The 17,293-nt window shown below is 39.3% G+C and overlaps 2 protein-coding genes across 8 annotated transcripts in view; one reads left to right on the top strand and one right to left on the bottom strand.

Moving 5' to 3' along the window:
* Positions 1–13: 13 nt before the first annotated feature.
* Positions 14–2,747, bottom strand: ANKRD37 (ankyrin repeat domain 37). Of its 2 annotated transcripts, none has more exons than XM_070781734.1 (5): positions 2,487–2,747; positions 2,112–2,264; positions 1,220–1,392; positions 495–698; positions 14–245 (listed from the first exon to the last, which is right to left on the bottom strand). In XM_070781734.1, coding segments are annotated over exons 1-5 (558 nt in total). In that variant the 5' UTR covers positions 2,514–2,747; the 3' UTR covers positions 14–244. The 2 variants fall into 2 exon arrangements, with proteins under 2 accessions (XP_070637835.1, XP_019809013.1); XM_019953454.2 differs by having other exon boundaries at positions 1,220–1,311; positions 2,487–2,741.
* Positions 2,748–2,903: 156 nt separating this feature from the next.
* The window catches only part of LRP2BP (LRP2 binding protein), a 31,565-nt gene continuing 17,175 nt past the window's right edge, over positions 2,904–17,293 (top strand). For 2 of the 6 annotated variants that reach the window (XR_011564544.1, XM_070781732.1), the window contains exons 1-4: positions 2,905–4,424; positions 9,556–9,682; positions 10,414–10,526; positions 15,517–15,630. Coding sequence is in view for 1 of the 6 variants with exons in the window: in XM_070781732.1 (XP_070637833.1) it covers positions 9,577–9,682; positions 10,414–10,526; positions 15,517–15,630 (333 nt within the window). In the remaining 5 variants the exon portion in view is untranslated. Of the gene's footprint in view, positions 4,425–4,526; positions 9,136–9,555; positions 9,683–10,413; positions 10,527–15,516; positions 15,631–17,293 lie in introns of those variants that run through there. The other 4 variants (XR_011564545.1, XR_011564546.1, XR_011564547.1 and 1 more) reach the window with 4 other exon arrangements.

Below are 17,293 nucleotides of genomic sequence, written 5' to 3'. Positions count from 1 at the left end.
TATCACAAAACAATTATACTTTAGACATTCTTTTAATAAGTTACGAGACAAAGCATGCACAACCAGAACATTATAGGCATGTAAATACATGTATTCTTGAACATTATCTTCGCTTAGAAGAAAGGTTTCCTCCTTCTTAGAAGGAGTTTAGACACACTTGATGAGCCTGAAGCCACAGCTTGTAGCTGAACGGTAGACCTGCATGAAGTGAAGACCTTCTCCTCACCTCTTCATGACCAATACATCTGTTGTTGAAAAACATATTGACATTAAAACCTTTTTTTAAAAAGTTTTCCTCCCCAGTCTTCTACCATGCAGAATAATTTTTGGTCTCTAAAGTCTAGCAGTAGTTACTACATCCAGTATTAAAATGTGTTAATGAGAATGAAAAGATATACAAGACATAAGACTGGCAATATTTAAATGAAACAATAAATTCTGTTTTAAATAAGAAATCCTTAAGGGAGGAAGAAGGAAGAAACTGAATTACTTACCAACACTTCCTTTTCCCACTTGTATATTCCTCACTTCCAAAACTTCGTTTCAGTCTGAGCACTTGAACACAATGATCTTTATTGGGTTGTTCCCTTGATTTTATTGTCTGCATACATTTAATTGTTGTAAGAAACTTGGCACATTCTGGAAATCCACATGACCAAGCAAGATCTTCAGCTGTTTGCCCATTCTTATTACATAAACTAAGACAAAAAAAAAAAAAAAGTGTTCAAGTAAAAGTTGACAGTTGTTTTTAGCCTTTTAAAAATATGTTTCTAATAAAGGTGCTTTGGGCTTATACAAATGTTGGTTGCAGAATAAAAGAGGTAAAGGAAGCATAGAGGAATTCCATGTTTGCTCACTATTTGTCCTTAGCACAAAGGACAGCCCAGAATGGGCACTTCATTTCTACACAAATAAGTATTCTGTTTTCAGTACAATGAGTGAGTACACAAAGGAAATCAGTGAGAACATCTATAGAATGGATTTTTAAAAACAAAACTAAGATGTAATACTGCCATGACACATGAAAAGAACTGCACCTCTGATTGTTCAGGATCCATTTTTTAATTTACTTGAATAGTATCAGATAATTTAACAGCCTAAGTTAATATTTAAATGGTACCACTACATTATCAATTAGGCAAGCATCATGTAATTGAGCTGCAGGAGTCTGATTAACCCAAGAAAATATAAAATTTGAAGTCACTGATTCCATACTCACTCAATTTGGGCATCACTGGCTACAAGCAGACTGAGGCATTCCATGCTTCCAACTCTTGCTGCCTTGTGTAGTGGAGCTTCTCCAAAAACATCCTTACAGACAAGACAGCATATTTTAGTCTCCCCAAAACACTCTTGTGGAAGTTGATGAGTGAGGTTTATTGCTTGAGGAAGCTATTTGAGGAAGTAGGGTTAGAACTGCATTGTACTGGACTGAATCTTTTAATTCTTTTTTAAAGTAAAGTTCACTTGGTGCCCTATTAAATATAGAATTGTCATTAATAAAAGCATGTGCAGTCACAGCTACATACATTAAATTTTAAGTGATTAAAAGCAAAATAGAATCCTACAGAAGTAAAAATTACAATTTAAAATTTAACATTGAATGGAAGATGCAAACTACCTTAAGTTCTGTAAGGAATTATATTGTGAGCATGTCTTACAAGTTGTGCTACCCTGAGACTTAATTTTGTAATGGAGCAGTTCCTTTGGAAATGAATGGTAGACCCTGGAAATGTCCGATGTAGTAGCCAGCAGCCATCTATCGGGCTAATGAGCACCTAAAATGTGGCTAGTCTGAACTGAAATGTGCTGTCAATGTAAAATACACGGAGGGTGAGGAGGCATATCCGATATATTTATATATCAGTTATGTTTTATTGATTACACATGATAATTTTGATTAATTGTGTCAGTTTACTAAAATGTTTCGCTTCATTAATGTGGCTACTGGAAAACTAAAGTTACGTAGTGTCTCACACTTCTATAGGCATCACTGTGCTAGTCCTGTTTCTAATAACTGAAACGACAATATCTTGGTGTCTAAGAAATGTTTGTGTGGATTTGGGGTGAAGGGGAGGGTTGCACACAGCAACAATCAGTTACCTAGTTACCTGCTGGTTGAGGTCAGCGCCCGTCTGCAGCTGCCAGAGAAGAAAGCAAGCAAGGCCGCCACCTGCAGCCAAGTGGACGGGCGACTGCTCACAGGGATCCGGGGGTGCGTTGACGGAGGCCCCGGTCTCCAGCAGATGCTTCAGACTATCCACCTGCGAGAAAAGAACAGCTCCAGCACCCCTTCTCGCCTTTGTCCAGGCTCCTGCCCTCCGGAGATTGAAGTCCTCCGCCACTCCAAAAACCCTCCAACTCTGAAGAGGCTTGACTTAGCAGCAGCGCCAAGTGGTCAGTACACCTTCACCCTATCTAGCCCTCTATAGAAGACAGACATCTGTACGCTTAAGTCTGCCGGACAAAAGCAGCCTGAATCTCACCTCTGGGTTGCAATCGAGCAGCAGCATCTCCCGCCTAAAGTAGAGGACAGGAGTCCTTGGGAGAGCTGAGCAGTGCGGCACTCGCTGCAGACGGACGGGTTAAGAGTAGACAGGCCGCCCGAGAGCCGGAGAATTTAAAAGATCACCAGAGCTAGGGGGCCAGCCCCTCCCCGCCGTGCCTCAGCTGCGGCTCGGCCGGAGCAGCCCAACCCTAGGAGGCCCGCCTTTCTCCGCCCAGCAGCAGCCGCACGTACACAAACAGTAGCACGTGTAACCTGGAGCCCAGTGAGGCTGGCGGGGGCGGGGGTGAGGAGGAGGCAGCGAGGATGCGCCAGCTGATTGGCCAAGGGGAGGTGTCGGGCCCGCCCACCTCGGGGCGGAGTCCTGAGGCCGTTCCCGCCCAGGCCCTGTTGCGCATGCGCCATGAAAGACCGGCGTCAGGACTGCCGGGTTTCACCCGCCGCCATGAGGCGCTGAGAGTTCGGCACGTTTCACGCTGCTTGTGCCCAGCTCATTAGTCCCTCTGGGGAAGCGGAAGTCGCGGGTGGAGGTTTTGGTTTCTGCTGGCGCGCACGTAACCAGGAAATGAGGGAGCTACCAGGATCTTGATCTTGGGCGGCAGCGCAACCTTTGGAAGCTGCTACTACGCTTGGTGCTGGACCCCCGCGGCCCCAGCCTCTGGCTCCTCAGGAAAGAAAGTTCCTGAGTCATCGTGTTCAAAGCTGCCCTAGGCTTGCCTCTGTCCCTCAGGCCCTGGACATTTAGGAAAGCTAGAGCTTGAGGGGGTTTGGAGGGGTAGGGGTGGTGGTGGAGGGGCGCCTAACGTGAGCTAAGGGGCTAGGTTTTCCCACAGGACTGCTTCACCCTCACCCCAAAATGACACTATGCCCTTTCCGGGAGTGACGTAAAGTGAGCCCGCCATTGTAATGTGGCCCCTCAGAGACAGGTCAGGCACAGTGCTGGACTTGTTGCCTGGGGAAATGGTGGTCCCAGCTCTTAGCCCTGAGCTCGCTGAGACGGGAGCCCCGCACTCTTCGTGAGGAGTTAGTGGATAAACGAAAAGACCAGGCCATGGACGTTATGACCACTGGCGCTCTTCCCCGTGGGCAGGGCTGACCGTACCTCGGAAAACTGTAGAAACAAAGACATCCTGACTTCAAAGCCACAGCCACTGACTATTTTATCTCTGGACAGTTCCTAAGCAGTTTTTTTTTTCTTCTTCCCCTGGTTAATCTAGCTAAAAGCTAAAGTTCCAACCATGTATTTATTTTCCCTAATATCTTAATCTGTTCCCCTCTATGTGCTGGTACCTTTTGAGAGCAAGACTGAAAGTTTATTCTTTTTTTGGAGAACAAGCTCAGTGTCCTCTGAAAATAGATGGGTGGCCTTTTTGTTCTAATTTTGGATACAGTTTCTTGTTTATTTTGTAATAAGAGCCGTAAACTAATTTTGCAGTAATTTATATTACTAGATTTATGCAGTTGATCCAAGGTGTCAACTTAGAGAAAAATGTGCTGCATGAGAGGTGTGAGTTAAAGTTTATTCAGGGTTTTACTGAGGACTGTAGCCCCAGAGACAGCCTTCAGATAGCACTGAGGAACTACGCCAAAGAAGTGGGGGTGGGGAAGCTAGTTTATATGTGATTTTTTTGATGTTAGGGAATACATGCAGTCAACATGTATCTTGGTAAAAAAATCACTGCTAGTTACAGAGAACAAATATTCCAAGTTAATGATTATAGTGCTTTTCTATGTATGGGAAGCAGAATTCATTAAAATTCTTCGGGAAATGCATTTAACTAAGGGCCTGGTTGTCCAAAGCACAGAGCATCCCCTTTTCATCTTTTATTTCCTCTGTCTGAAGCACTGAGTGCACTTCCTGTTACCACCTTAATCTCTTCATCTGAAGTATCCAGTGCCTTGCTGCCTCAAAGACTTGGTGAGCAAAATTCTCTTTTCTTTTGTTTGCAAAGGGGTAGTTTTAAATATCTTTGTTTATATGTGTACTTAAACATAAGCGCATATATATATATGTATACACACACACTTATATTCAAACATGTATAGAATCGTGCTTGTGTTCTTTTTTTAAATTTAAACTATTCACAGTACTTTTTATGCTGTTTAAAGAATGTCAGAAATATATGAGAACGCATGTCCATATTTCCAGTTTTCCTTTTCTCGTGTTTTTCATCTAGATAAGCACTATTTTTCAAGACATATAATTAAGCTTCAAGTTTGCACAGATGTTCATTTTCAAGAATTCCTAACTAATACAAGGTGTCATTGAAGAAGTCCTTAGAGTTCTAAAATACATGTTTTGCAGTTAACATATGAAATGGGATATTTCTGTGATACATGCACCTCCACGTTACATCCTTTTTCTTGAAAACAAGATTCTGTTCAGCATGCATTAAGTCTGGTAATTATTGTTAACTTCCTGTGACATATTTAAATTTCACAAGGAAAGGGAATTTTGTAAGTAGTTTTTAAAGCTTTTGTCCCTTTAATCACTGCATACTTGTCCATAGCTCATAATGTTTCCAAACAACTCTTTATGTCTCAGCTATGTATCTGATTTACTCTTAGAAATGGGCCTAAAAGCTTTCTGAAAACTGAATAGAGCTGGTGGAGTACAGAAGTATACAGGATAAATACATTCAGAGAACAATATCTTTTTTTCTTTTGTTTTTCTTTTTTGTTTTTTTCTTTATTTTTAAATTTTTATTGGAGTATAGTTGATTCACAATATTGTGTTAGTCTCAGATATACAGCAAAGTAAATCAGTTACATATATACAGATATCCACTCTTTTTTTGTTTCTTTTTCCACATGGGCCATTAAAGAGTATTGAGTAGAGTTCCCTGTTCTATGTAGTAGGTTCTTTATTATCTATTTTATATACTATTTTATATCTATTTTATATATATATATATTTTATATAGTGTGTGTATACTACAAGCCCCATCTCCCAATTTATCCCTTCCTCACTTATCCCCTGGTAACCATAAGTCTGTTTTCTAAATCTGTTACTCTACTTCTGTTTTGTCAATTAAGTTCATTTATACCTTTGTGTGTGTGTGTGTGTGTGTGTCACTGGGGGACAGTATCTTACTGGCAAGGGACTGGAGTTTTTACAGAACATACAGCAGGTGGGATCAATTTTCTAAAGTAGTAGATGGTCTAAGAAGCATATGGAATAGTCACTCTTCCAAGCATTGCCAATTCTACTTAGGTGTAGCTTGCTGGTAGTTGTGTTTCCAAAAGGGTGCCATTTAGAGTGAGTTTAAAAAAAAAAAAAAAAAAAAGGTTGAATGATGACTCAGTGACCAAATGAGTGAAAGATGTGTGGACTAAGACTTGAAGGGTAAGAGTTTGCTAGGTCATCCAGAAGAGGAAGAGAATTTATAAGAAGTGTTAAATATCTTCCAGTGTTGAGAACTATGTGTAATTCAGTCTGGTTGCCATATATGTTACACATATAGCAGTGATGTGAAATAAAGATATACAAATGAGAAGTTATATTAAATGACCACTAATATCTATTCCAATATGTTATTGTGTTGAGGTACATTGACGTTAATTGGGCACTTATTATGCCCCATGGTTAATACAGATAGGAAAGGAAACTGATAGGGAGATTTCTATAATTTATCTAAGATCATATCATTAAGAAGTGGAGCTGGAACTCAGGCAATTTGACTCTAGAGCCCACATTCTTATACCTATATTTTAAAGAATTGTGGTCATCTTTGGTAGTTCAAAGCTACTAAGATTGACTGCTTTAAAGCAAAATGAATCCTCAGAGAAGATTACTACAATCCATTGAAAAACACTTCATTTAATGATGACTTAATGTAGCCTTGTTTCTAGAACTGAATTTCCCACAGTGCTTAGTCCAATGCCTTCTATTCAAGGAGTTCCTTTTTAATGAATGAATGAATATGTGCCAATTGGTGAAAATTATTAAAGTATTTGGTGGACAGGCTAATTAATTAGAATTAGACTAATTTCATCTATTTTCTATTTGCCTTTATTGGCCAAAAAGATGACTAGAAAACATTCCCTAAATGCATAGCATTGAAAGGAGGAGTAATTGGGAATACCTTCTAATCCCCATTTATCACTATTGTATAATATTTAATTATATTGTATACATTTAGCAATAATGCTATAGAGAAATTTAGCTCTAAAGCAAATGAAGAAATATAAAGTAAAACTAAAAATCTCAATAGTTGACTTGGTTTCACATGTATTATTTAGATCTCTTGAGAATTTTATAACCCCCAAACATATTCAATATTCCTCAGACATTTCTGAATATGATGTTTCAATTATTTATTGCCAACTAGGTGCCCTGTTATTTATATTAATGTTGACCAGATTCCAGTGAGTCTTAAAAGTAACTAGATATTAATTATTAATAAAGATGTGTGGCAGATATATTTCTATAGCTCATACACTGAAGATAATATATCACTGCAAATAAGAAAACTTTTCAAAGACAGAAGATGATAGCCAGAGCTGGAATTTCAATAACTGTTCTTTGATTTTTAACAGTTTTTTTTTTTAATCCACAGATTGAAAATTACTTGAACTAATCAATATAATTATGACCTTCATTGGCATAGGCAGTCAGGAAATCCATATATGATCCTAGTATGATTGTAAATGGAAAAGGAACTGGTAGCGCACTCCACTATTCTTGCCTGGAAAATCACATGGACAGAGGAGCCTGGAGAGTTAAGAGCCCATGGGGTTGCAAAGAGTCGGATACCACTGAATGACTAGCACACGTAAAAGCAAAAGGATTTCCCACAAAGAAATTCTTCTTGTGCCTAGTCAAACTTCTTGGGAAAGATGATAAATTATATAGCTATTCTAAACAACTACTGCTCCAGGATATTATGGCACAAAGAATAGATACTGGGTTGGTCAGAAAGTTCGTTCAGGTTTTTCTGTAACATCTTATGGAAAAACTCAAATGGAGTTTTTGGCCAACTCAATAGATAACTGATAAAGATGGATAGATAGGGAGGAAAGGAGTAAGGAAAAAGACAGCTCTTCTTTACAAAAGCATTCCAAACACATCGTTTAGACATTCCTCACTCCAGGAAGTAGAAGTTAATCCTTACCTCACCCCATCCTCCTCAGTGTGGGCTCTGCATAATGACTTGCTTCCAAAAAGTAGAGTATGGGAGGTAAGGGGAAGTAACTTCACAGTGGAGAAACCTGTGAAACACTGCACTGGCCAAGTGTTTGTTATTATCATCAGTAATAAGTCATGCACCCTTGATATGGTCTGCCGAAAAGATATTTCACCTCTGCATCTTCCCAAAGTCCATAACCCAAGTCTAACCATGAGTAAAATATCAGGTAAACCCTGATTGGGAAACATTCTACAGGATATCTGGCCAGTACAAAACTGTCAAAGTTGTTAAAAACAAGGAAAACCTGAGAATCTGTCATAGACCAGAGGAGGCTAAGGAGACATGATGACTATGGGATCCTGGAACAGAAAGAGGAAATTACAGTAGTCCCCTGTTACCTGCATTTTCAATTCCTGTGGTTTCAGGCCCATCATCGTCTGAAAATATTAAATGGAAAATAACAGAAATAAGCAATTCATAAATTTTAAATTTATGCTGCTCTGAGTAGTGTGATGAAATCGCACTCCATCCCTCCTGGGAGGTGAATCACCCCTTTTGTCCAGGTTAGTCGCCTAGTAGCCACCTGGGTTATCAAATTTACTTGTGTTCAAGTAACCCTTATTTAGTTACTGATGGCCCCAAAGCACAAGAGTCAAGATGCTGACAATTCAGAGATAACAGAAACATGCTGTGAACATCATCATATTTGGATTGTCTTAGTTCTTCTAAATACTTCACCTAATACTGCTTCACCCTAAAGTTCTTTGGAAACTTCTATATTTCCTGGTACAACCATAGGTTTTTGGAATCATATAATCCAAGAAGTTTACATATCTAGGAACAGATATTTTGAAATCCTCTAGTTCAAACTATTTGTAATCCAAACTACAGATGAGAAAATTAACTCTTAAAAAAAAATGAAAATCACAGATAGTTTGGTGATTTTTTCCTCTGGTATACTGACTTATCTCCCTTTCTGCACTTTATTCTCATTGTGTGTGTGTGAGTCGCTCAGTCATGTCTAACTCTTTGCGACCCCATGGACTGTAGCTCACCAGGCTCTTCTATTCATGGAATTCTCCAGGCAAGCATAGTGGAGTGGGTTGCCATTCCCTTCTCATAAACAAAGCAATTTATTGTCCAAAATAGTATCATAAAATTGTATGATTGTGGCTTTCCAGTCATACTAAAGATCTATTGAGTTCTCTTCACCACCAATCAGGAAGCTTTACTGGAAGCTTGTTCCTGATTGGTGAGAGCATGCTGTAACAGTGGAATTCCATGGAGTAAACAAAAAAGCGTAGCAACAACTGAGTTTGCGGTCTCACTACCCTCAGCCTAGGCCAACCTGGACTCCTTCATCCCACATGAGGTGGCCTCTACATTTTATATGAAGGCTCTGATTTTCCATTCAACTGTGATCCACCTTATAACATGGAAACCCATTACAGATGGAAAGATAAAACTGAACAACACAGTTAAAGTAAAGTGTATTCCCAGGTAAAATAGACAGGTGCTTTCATTTAAAATGGATTAGTTTGATGAGCTTCAGTTAATGGAAAGGCACTGGTGCACAAGAACTGTACCTATGAGCAGTGTCACCAATTCCTACTAGTGGCAGCAGCTGTGGTGGGTGACATGACTTGCTAGAGCATGTATTTCCCAGCCAGAGAGGACTTGCAGATAGCCCTGATCATTGACTCCATGTGGTGGGAACAGACATGGACGAGGGCTTCTCTTAGCTCTGAAAGGTCCTAGTTTCCTAAGAAGGAATGCTCATATACCAGAGCTTAGTTTGGTGCCCTATCCCTCAGTGATGAGGGGAGGATGCTCTTTCTGTCAAGTGGAAATGGAATCTCTTGGTGCATTTTCCTGGAGGAAGATATTTCTACCATATTATTATTTTACTCTCTTTTACAGAATACCCACTGTGGAGACAGGATGAAGTTGACCAGTGAAAAGTTGCCCAAGAACCCCTCATATACTTCTCTATCCCACTTCGCTGCTAAGAATGCAAAAGTCTTCCAGTGGAGAAAGGAAAAGACTGGTACAAGTCCTGATAGTATTTTCACTTAAAGTTAATTATGTACACCAGAGCAAAAGAGACAGGAAATATGAGTCTTATTGCTGGCAAGGAAGTGGTTAAGTTTACAGTCCTTTCTAGCTTTTCTGTAAGAATTTGTGGAATTGCTACCCAGCTTATCTGGTAGCAGATCATCAGTGAAGAAGTTTCATCATGAAATCCTGCTCCTGGTTTTACTCTCAGGACTTTAGAACACCCTTCTTGAAAAAAACAAAGCCAGATGTCACTTCTGTTAGAGAGGACAGTACCATACTTTATTTGAAATAGGCATTTAAAGCTACCATTTCTTTTTCTATAGACCTAAAAAAAATTAAATCGGGGATGGTTAGATCATTTAGTTAGAGTAGTTCTAATTAAGACTGAAATTAAGAATTTCACACAAAGGCCAGCTTTGTCTAAAGAATTCCACACGGACTACATTGCTAGAGCTCCTGCCTAGTAGGAAAGAGGGTTAGTGTGACAGCCCACCAATACACTTCTTAATTATATAAGGTACAATGTCTGGTGTGATAGTGCTTTCTTTTTTCTAAGGTGGTGCTTTTTCCTTGAACTAAGGAGGTCAGTTTTAGGAATGAGAACTAGGAAGGAAGCCAGTATAAACAATGTCAGATGAATTCTATATACTTTATTACTTTAAGAGAAAAAATTCACATTGTATGGGTAAAGATGGAATTCTTTACTTTTTTAAAAACCAGATCATTACAGCCATGCTAATTTGGTGGATAAGGCCTTGCAGCTCTTGAAAGAAAGGATAAGAAGAGGGGATACTATGGCATATTTTCTACGAGGTCAACTGTACTTTGAAGAGGTACCAGTTTTTGTGGGTTTATTTTCATTTCATATAAAGCCATTGTTAGATCTTCATACAAAGTTTCCTATAGAGTTCCTTACCATTGTTAAGCCAGGGAAGTTCTGTCAAATTCCCTAGATTGTGTTTGTGGCTTTGATCATGATACGCTGGTCCCAGCTTACAGAGCTATTTGACCTTTCTCCATAAAAGTCATTCTAATGAATGTCATTTATGGGAGTCATTTTGTTATGAAATCCATTTGCACATAATAAATAAAAAGTCTAATTTTTATATTTTGCTAAAATATTCAGTGTCATTTGTAAAGTATTTTATTATTAACAATTAAAAATCCTGATTCTTATCAATTAATAGTACTGAGAAGGCAATGGCACCCCACTCCAGTACTCTTGCCTGGAAAATCCCATGGATGGAGGAGCCTGGTAGGCTGCAGTCCATGGGGTTGCTAAGAGTTGGGCACGACTGAGCAACTTCACTTTCACTTTTCACTTTCATGCATTGGAGAAGGAAATGGCAACTCGCTCCAGTGTTCTTGCTTGGAGAATCCCAGGGATGGTGGAGCTTGATGGGTTGCTGTCTATGGGGTCGCACAGAGTCAGACACGACTGAAGCGACTTAGCAGCAGCAGCAGCAAAGGTAGCTTTAAGTAAGTTTCTGTATGGATCAGGGAGAGAATTTCCCTCTTTATCCACATTATGCTGAAATTTACAAAGTAGGTCTAGGTAGACCTGTGCAAGATATCACTCCAGCTTCAGCAGTATAGCTTCAATTGTTCACTGAACCCCAAGGGAAGATGCAAAAAGGGATCAGCTGTCCCCTGCCCCTCACTATCTCTTGAATGCTTGGGCAACCCTTCACCTATATCCCACTTACTAATCTCTTTATGGCTCCTTCCTTCATTCTGGCAACAAATATTTGTTGAGGACTCATCACATACCTGTCACTCTGAGAATCACGTAGCATAATGTTTAAGAGAATGATCTTTCAGCTTTGAACATAGGTTCAATTGTGGTTCTGTTGCTTGTTAACTATACCCTTGGGCACAAAGGCTTAACCTCTTAGTGCCTCAGTTTCATCTCTGCTGCTGCTACTGCTAAGTCACTTCAGTCGTGTCCGACTCAGTGCGACCCCATAGATGGCAGCCCACCAGGCTCCCCCGTCCCTGGGATTCTCCAGGCAAGAACACTGGAGTGGGTTGCCATTTCCTTCTCCAATGCGTGAAAGTGAAAAGTGAAAGTGAAGTCGCAGTCATGTTGGACCCTCAGCGACCCCATGGACTGCAGCCTTCCAGGCTCCCCCGTCCATGGGATTTTCCAGGCAAGAGTACTGGAGTGGGGTGCCATAGAGCTATTATGAGGATATGTTAATTGTAAAAATACTTACTAATAGGGCCTGCCACTTAATAAGTGCTTTATAAGTATTTGCTACTATTATGCTAGGTACTAACTCTACAGTGGTGAGGGAATTAGAATGGTCCCCATTTCATGGAGCTTATAGTCAAGAGGAAGATAACAAGTTAATATATGATTACAAATAAGTTAAAAGTACTGTGAAAGCAATTAACTGGCTACTCTGATAGAGAATAACTTAGGGGTAGGGCAGAAAGACCTGTTGTTGAAACTGAAACTTAAGGAAACAGGCAATGCAAACAGCCACAGGGAAGTACATTCCAGGTAGAAGGGAAAACAAATGCAACGTTTCTGAGATGAAGAAGACTTTGGCGAGCTCTACAATGTGAATAGAATGCAAAGTCAAGTGGGCCTTAGGAAGCATCACTACAAACAAAGCTAGTGGAGGTGATGGAATTCCAGTTGAGCCATTTCAAATCCCAAAAGATGATGCTGTGAAAGTGCTGCCCTCAATATGCCAGCAAATTTGGAACACTCAGCAGTGGCCACAGGACTGGAAAAGGTCAGTTTTCATTCCAACCCCAAAGAAAGGCAATACCAAAGAATGCTCAAACTACTGCACAATTGCACTCATCTCACATGCTAGCAAAGTAATGCTCAAAATTCTCCAAGCCAGGCTTCAATAGTACGTGAACCATGAACTTCCAGATAATCAAGCTGGATTTAGAAAAGGCAGAGGAACCAGAGATCAAATTACCAACATCCACTGGATCATTGAAAAAGCAAGAGAGTTCCAGAAAAACATCTACTACAGCTTTATTGACTATACCAAAGCCTTTGACTGTGTTCAGTTCAGTTCAGTTCAGTTCAGTCGCTCAGTCGTGTCCGACTCTGCAACCCCATGAATCGCAGCACACCAGGCCTCCCTGTCCATCACCAACTCCCAGAGTTCACTCAAATAGCATATTGGGCACCTACCGACCTGGGGAATTCCTCTTTCAGTATCCTATCATTTTGCCTTTTCATGCTGTTCATGGGGTTCTCAAGGCAAGAATACTGAAGTGGTTTGCTATTCCCTTCTCCTGTGGACCACATTCTGTCAGACCTGTCCACCATGACCCGCCCATCTTGAGTGGCTGCACAGGGCATGGCTTAGTTTCATTGAGTTAGACAAGGCTGTGGTCCTAGCGTGATTAGACTGACTATAGTTTTCTGTGACTGTGTGGACCACAACAAACTGTGGGAAATTCTGAAAGAGATGGGAATACAAGACCACCTGACCTGCCTCTTGAGAAATCTGTATGCAGGTCAAGAAGCAACAGTTAGAACTGGACATGGAACAACAGACTGGTTCCAAATTGGGAAAGGAGTATATCATGGCTATATATTGTCACTCTGGTTATTTAACTTATATGCAGAGAACATCATGAGAAATGCTGGACTGGATGAAGCACAAGCTGGAATCAAGATTGCCAGGAGAAATATCAATAACCTCATATATGCAGATGACACCACCCTTATGGCAGAAAGTGAAGAAGTAAAGAGCCTCTTGATGAAAGTGAAAGAGGAGAGTGGAAAATTTGGCTTAAAGCTCAACATTCAGAAAATTAAGATCATGGCATCTGGTCCCATCACTTCATGGCCAATAGATGGGGAAACAGTGAAAACAGTGACAGACTTTATTTTCTTGGGCTCCAAAATCACTGCAGATGGTTACTGCAGCCATAAAATTAAAAGATGCTTGCTCCTTGGAAGAAAACTTACGACCAAACCTAAAGAGTATATTAAAAAGCAGAGGCATTACTTTGCCAACAAAGGTCCATCTTGTCAAAGCTATGGTTTTTCCAGTAGTCATGTATGGATGTGAGAGTTGGACTATAAAGAAAGCTGAGCGCCAAAAAATTGATGCTTTTGAACTGTGGTGTTGGAGAAGACTCTTGAGAGTCCCTTGGACTGCAAGGAGATCCACCAGTCCATCCTAAAGGAAATCAGTCCTGAATATTCATTAGAAGGACAGATGCTGAAGCTGAAACTCCAATACTTTGGCCACCTGATGCGAAGAACTAACTCATTGGAAAAGACCCTGATGCTGGGAAAGATTGAAGGTGGGAGGAGAAGGGGATGGCAGAGGATGAGATGGTTGGATGGCATCACCGACTCAATGGACATGAGTTTGAGCAAGCTCTGGGAGTGGGTGATGGACAGGGAGGCCTGGCATGCTGCAGTCCATGGGGTTGCAAAGAGTTGGACACGACTGAGTAACTGAACTGAAGGGCTCTAGACGAACCTTGTTTCAAAAGTAATGAGAAGCTCTAGGAAGTGTTTTGAGACTGTGATGAATGGACTGGAAGGGAAGCATTAAACCAAGACCAGTTTAGAGAGAAATTATACTAGTTGGGGCAAGAGAGGATGGTGGTCTTGACCAGAGTGGTAGCAGTGGAACTGGGTCCTGGATTTATTTTGGAGATACAAGTAATGGTGGCATGGACTGAAAAATGGAAAAGTGGGTGAGTTTTGAGGAAACCATCAAAAGTTCAGTTTTGGGACATTTTATGTTTAAGATTCCCCTTCGTCATCCAACTATAAGGTTTCAAAGTAGAAACTACATGTGATACTCTAGATCTCAAAAGAAAAGTCAGAGTTGAAAGTAAATATATATCTGAGATTTTCCAGCATGTATGACATTTAAAATCACGAAAACTGTAAGGTCCTCTCTTCTCTTTCTCTGTATAAGAGTATTCTGAGTTTTCCAGCCTTCGTATCTTGGCCAAACATTAGCCAGAAAATAGAATGAATCTTTACAAGTCATTTACTTATTGTTAGCATTTTGATGCAATTTTTATTACTTTTATCAATTTGTTGATTAATTACAGTTTAGGAAAAGAGAAATTCAGTAGTTTCTGTGTTTTCCAAAAGTTGTTTTTGTCAGGCCTTCTCATTCTAGTACTGACCTTTCAACTCAGAGACTCTTTTTCCACTATTACAAATGATTTAGTCTCTAATGTAAGGCATTTTCCATGGGGGACTAAGATACAAGCTCCATGTTTGTTCCTTACACTTTAGCATATTTCTTATTATATCCTATGATGCTAAGAAGCCTTAAATGAATGACTTGTGACATGGAGGTTTCTATAGGACATATGGGAGGAAGATAATTTTTGAGAATCACACATTTGCTTTTCTGTGTCTTCTTTAGCTAGAAAATGGCAAAACTGGAAGAGCCATATTAGAGTGGATATTTAATAATAATGGATGTCCTGATGCTTATCTTTTCTCAGAGACTTTGGCCCCAACTCTGAAGTTTCTCAGATTCTGGGAGTGATGAGTAATATGGCAGGCTGGGATGAGCACCGAGCTAGACTATCATTAGAGGGTAGTTCAGTAGTAGCCAAGAATAAGAGTGAAAGTCAAAGCAAGTCCCTCCTAGGTTCCTCCTTGTTACTTCCCTCAGTTGCCATGTTTAGGTTTGTTTTACTGATTTTTATAGTGTGTTGTTTGTTGTCAATGGCTCACTTGTAAATTCCATAAATTTGTTTCTGTCTTTATTTGGTGCTGCTAGCTAGATTTAGGTGGGAACTAAGTATCTGTGATTACTTTAAGATAATAAAGAAAATAATTCAGTATTTCCTGGGAGCTTACAGGGATGGTATGAAGAAGCATTAGAACAGTTTGAAGAAATCAAGGAAAAGGATCATCAGGCAACTTACCAGCTAGGAGTGATGTATTATGATGGCCTGGGGACAGCTGCAGACTCTGTAAGTTATTGTTTTGTTCAGTGTTTAAGATTTCATGGTTCTGGATTTAAAATTATTTATATTTTAATAATATATATCTGTACTCATATTTAAATAATTATCTGTTCTTTCAGCATTTACATGAAAACAAAATTTCTTTTTGCCCCCTCCTTGCTACCACTAGCCATCAATAACATTTATGTTTTAAAATGTTTTCCTTTGTTCTTAAAAGTTATTTTAAAGCTACATGAACATGGAGAGAAGTTAGAAAATAAGCAAAATTAAGATCACTCCAAATTTTCCTGTCAAATATGAAGTTATTATAGTTATTACTGTAGAGTTATTCTTTCATGTATTGCCCTATGCAGAAAAAAATTATGTGTGTGTATACACACCTACATTTTAAAAATATAAGACCAAGTATACATTACTGTTTTGTAATCTTTTTTTTCCACCTGTGTTTTGAATGTCCTTCATTGTCAATAGATATAGTCTACATTTTCATTTAAATACTTGTATAATAATCTATTGTATATCAATAGTATTTTTAGGCCTCATATTTTTGGCATGCTTGAAGATGAAAGAATAAGTTAAATTATGAGATTTTGAGATCAGTAGTACGATTTTCTCTATGCTATATGGTTTTCATTTTTTAATTATTTCCCCTTTTTTTGCCTCATCTTACAAAGAAATTTCCTATGAAATTTATTTTTTAAATTTTCAAAGATATTTAGAATTTAGTTTCCCTGTATTCACTTGCAAAGGTGTCCTGTATATACAGGTCTATTACAAATTCTAAAATGTGAAAGTACACAGGCTTTCAAATTTTGGCTTTACCACTGGTTTCAAATCTTGGTTTCGCCACCTAATAGCAGTATAATCTTGGGAAAATTATTTCTAGCTTTAGTGTCCTTATTTGTAAAGTGAAGATAAGTAATCTCAGAAATACATCTGTCATTTCCCCCTCTCCTTTGGTCATGGCCAGCCTTGATGATTGATCATAACCCAGTCAGCTACAAAGAAGTACCTAAGTCCAGACATAGTCTCAGAACTTTTATCAGTACAAAGCTTTAAGGATACATTACCAGGTTAATCCATTGGAGGCAGCATAAAAAATAAAACTCATTAACCTAACTCATATAGTTGTTAATGAGATTGGATGACAACACATAAAAATAACTAACACAGGGCACATGGAGTAAGTGTCCAAGAAGCATTTTCCTCCCTGACTTTATCTTGTATAAAGTTAATAATGAGGACCATACTCTAATTCCTGAAATTCTTCATTTTTCCATATTTATAATCATTGTACCCTATGATGAAATGAATGGTAAAAATAAATATTTGCATTAATTGTAAGATACTCATTGTAACCTATGTATAGTTTAATTTTTGAAAGTTTAGTAACCTGCAGTATCCATTACTACATTGCCTGCATTTACTCCAAATTTAATACAGCTGACCATACCCTCCTTGCAACACCCTCCCCCCTTAGCATCTGAGATATCTTTAGTTCATCTGATTCTCCCTCATACTTTGCACACATCATTCTACCATTGTTTGTATATTTGAAATACAGTTTTTTCTGTTTGCCTCTTCACAGCCACTCCTCAGACCCTTGTGCTAGCTGCTTCTCTCCCATCTAATGTTGAAATATGTCAGAACCTTGGCCTCAGCCCTTCCT

This window comes from Bos indicus, chromosome 27 (genome assembly GCF_029378745.1).
Source record: "Bos indicus isolate NIAB-ARS_2022 breed Sahiwal x Tharparkar chromosome 27, NIAB-ARS_B.indTharparkar_mat_pri_1.0, whole genome shotgun sequence".
Classification (NCBI taxonomy): Eukaryota; Metazoa; Chordata; class Mammalia; order Artiodactyla; family Bovidae; genus Bos; species Bos indicus.
This window is presented reverse-complemented; position numbering and strand designations above follow the sequence as displayed.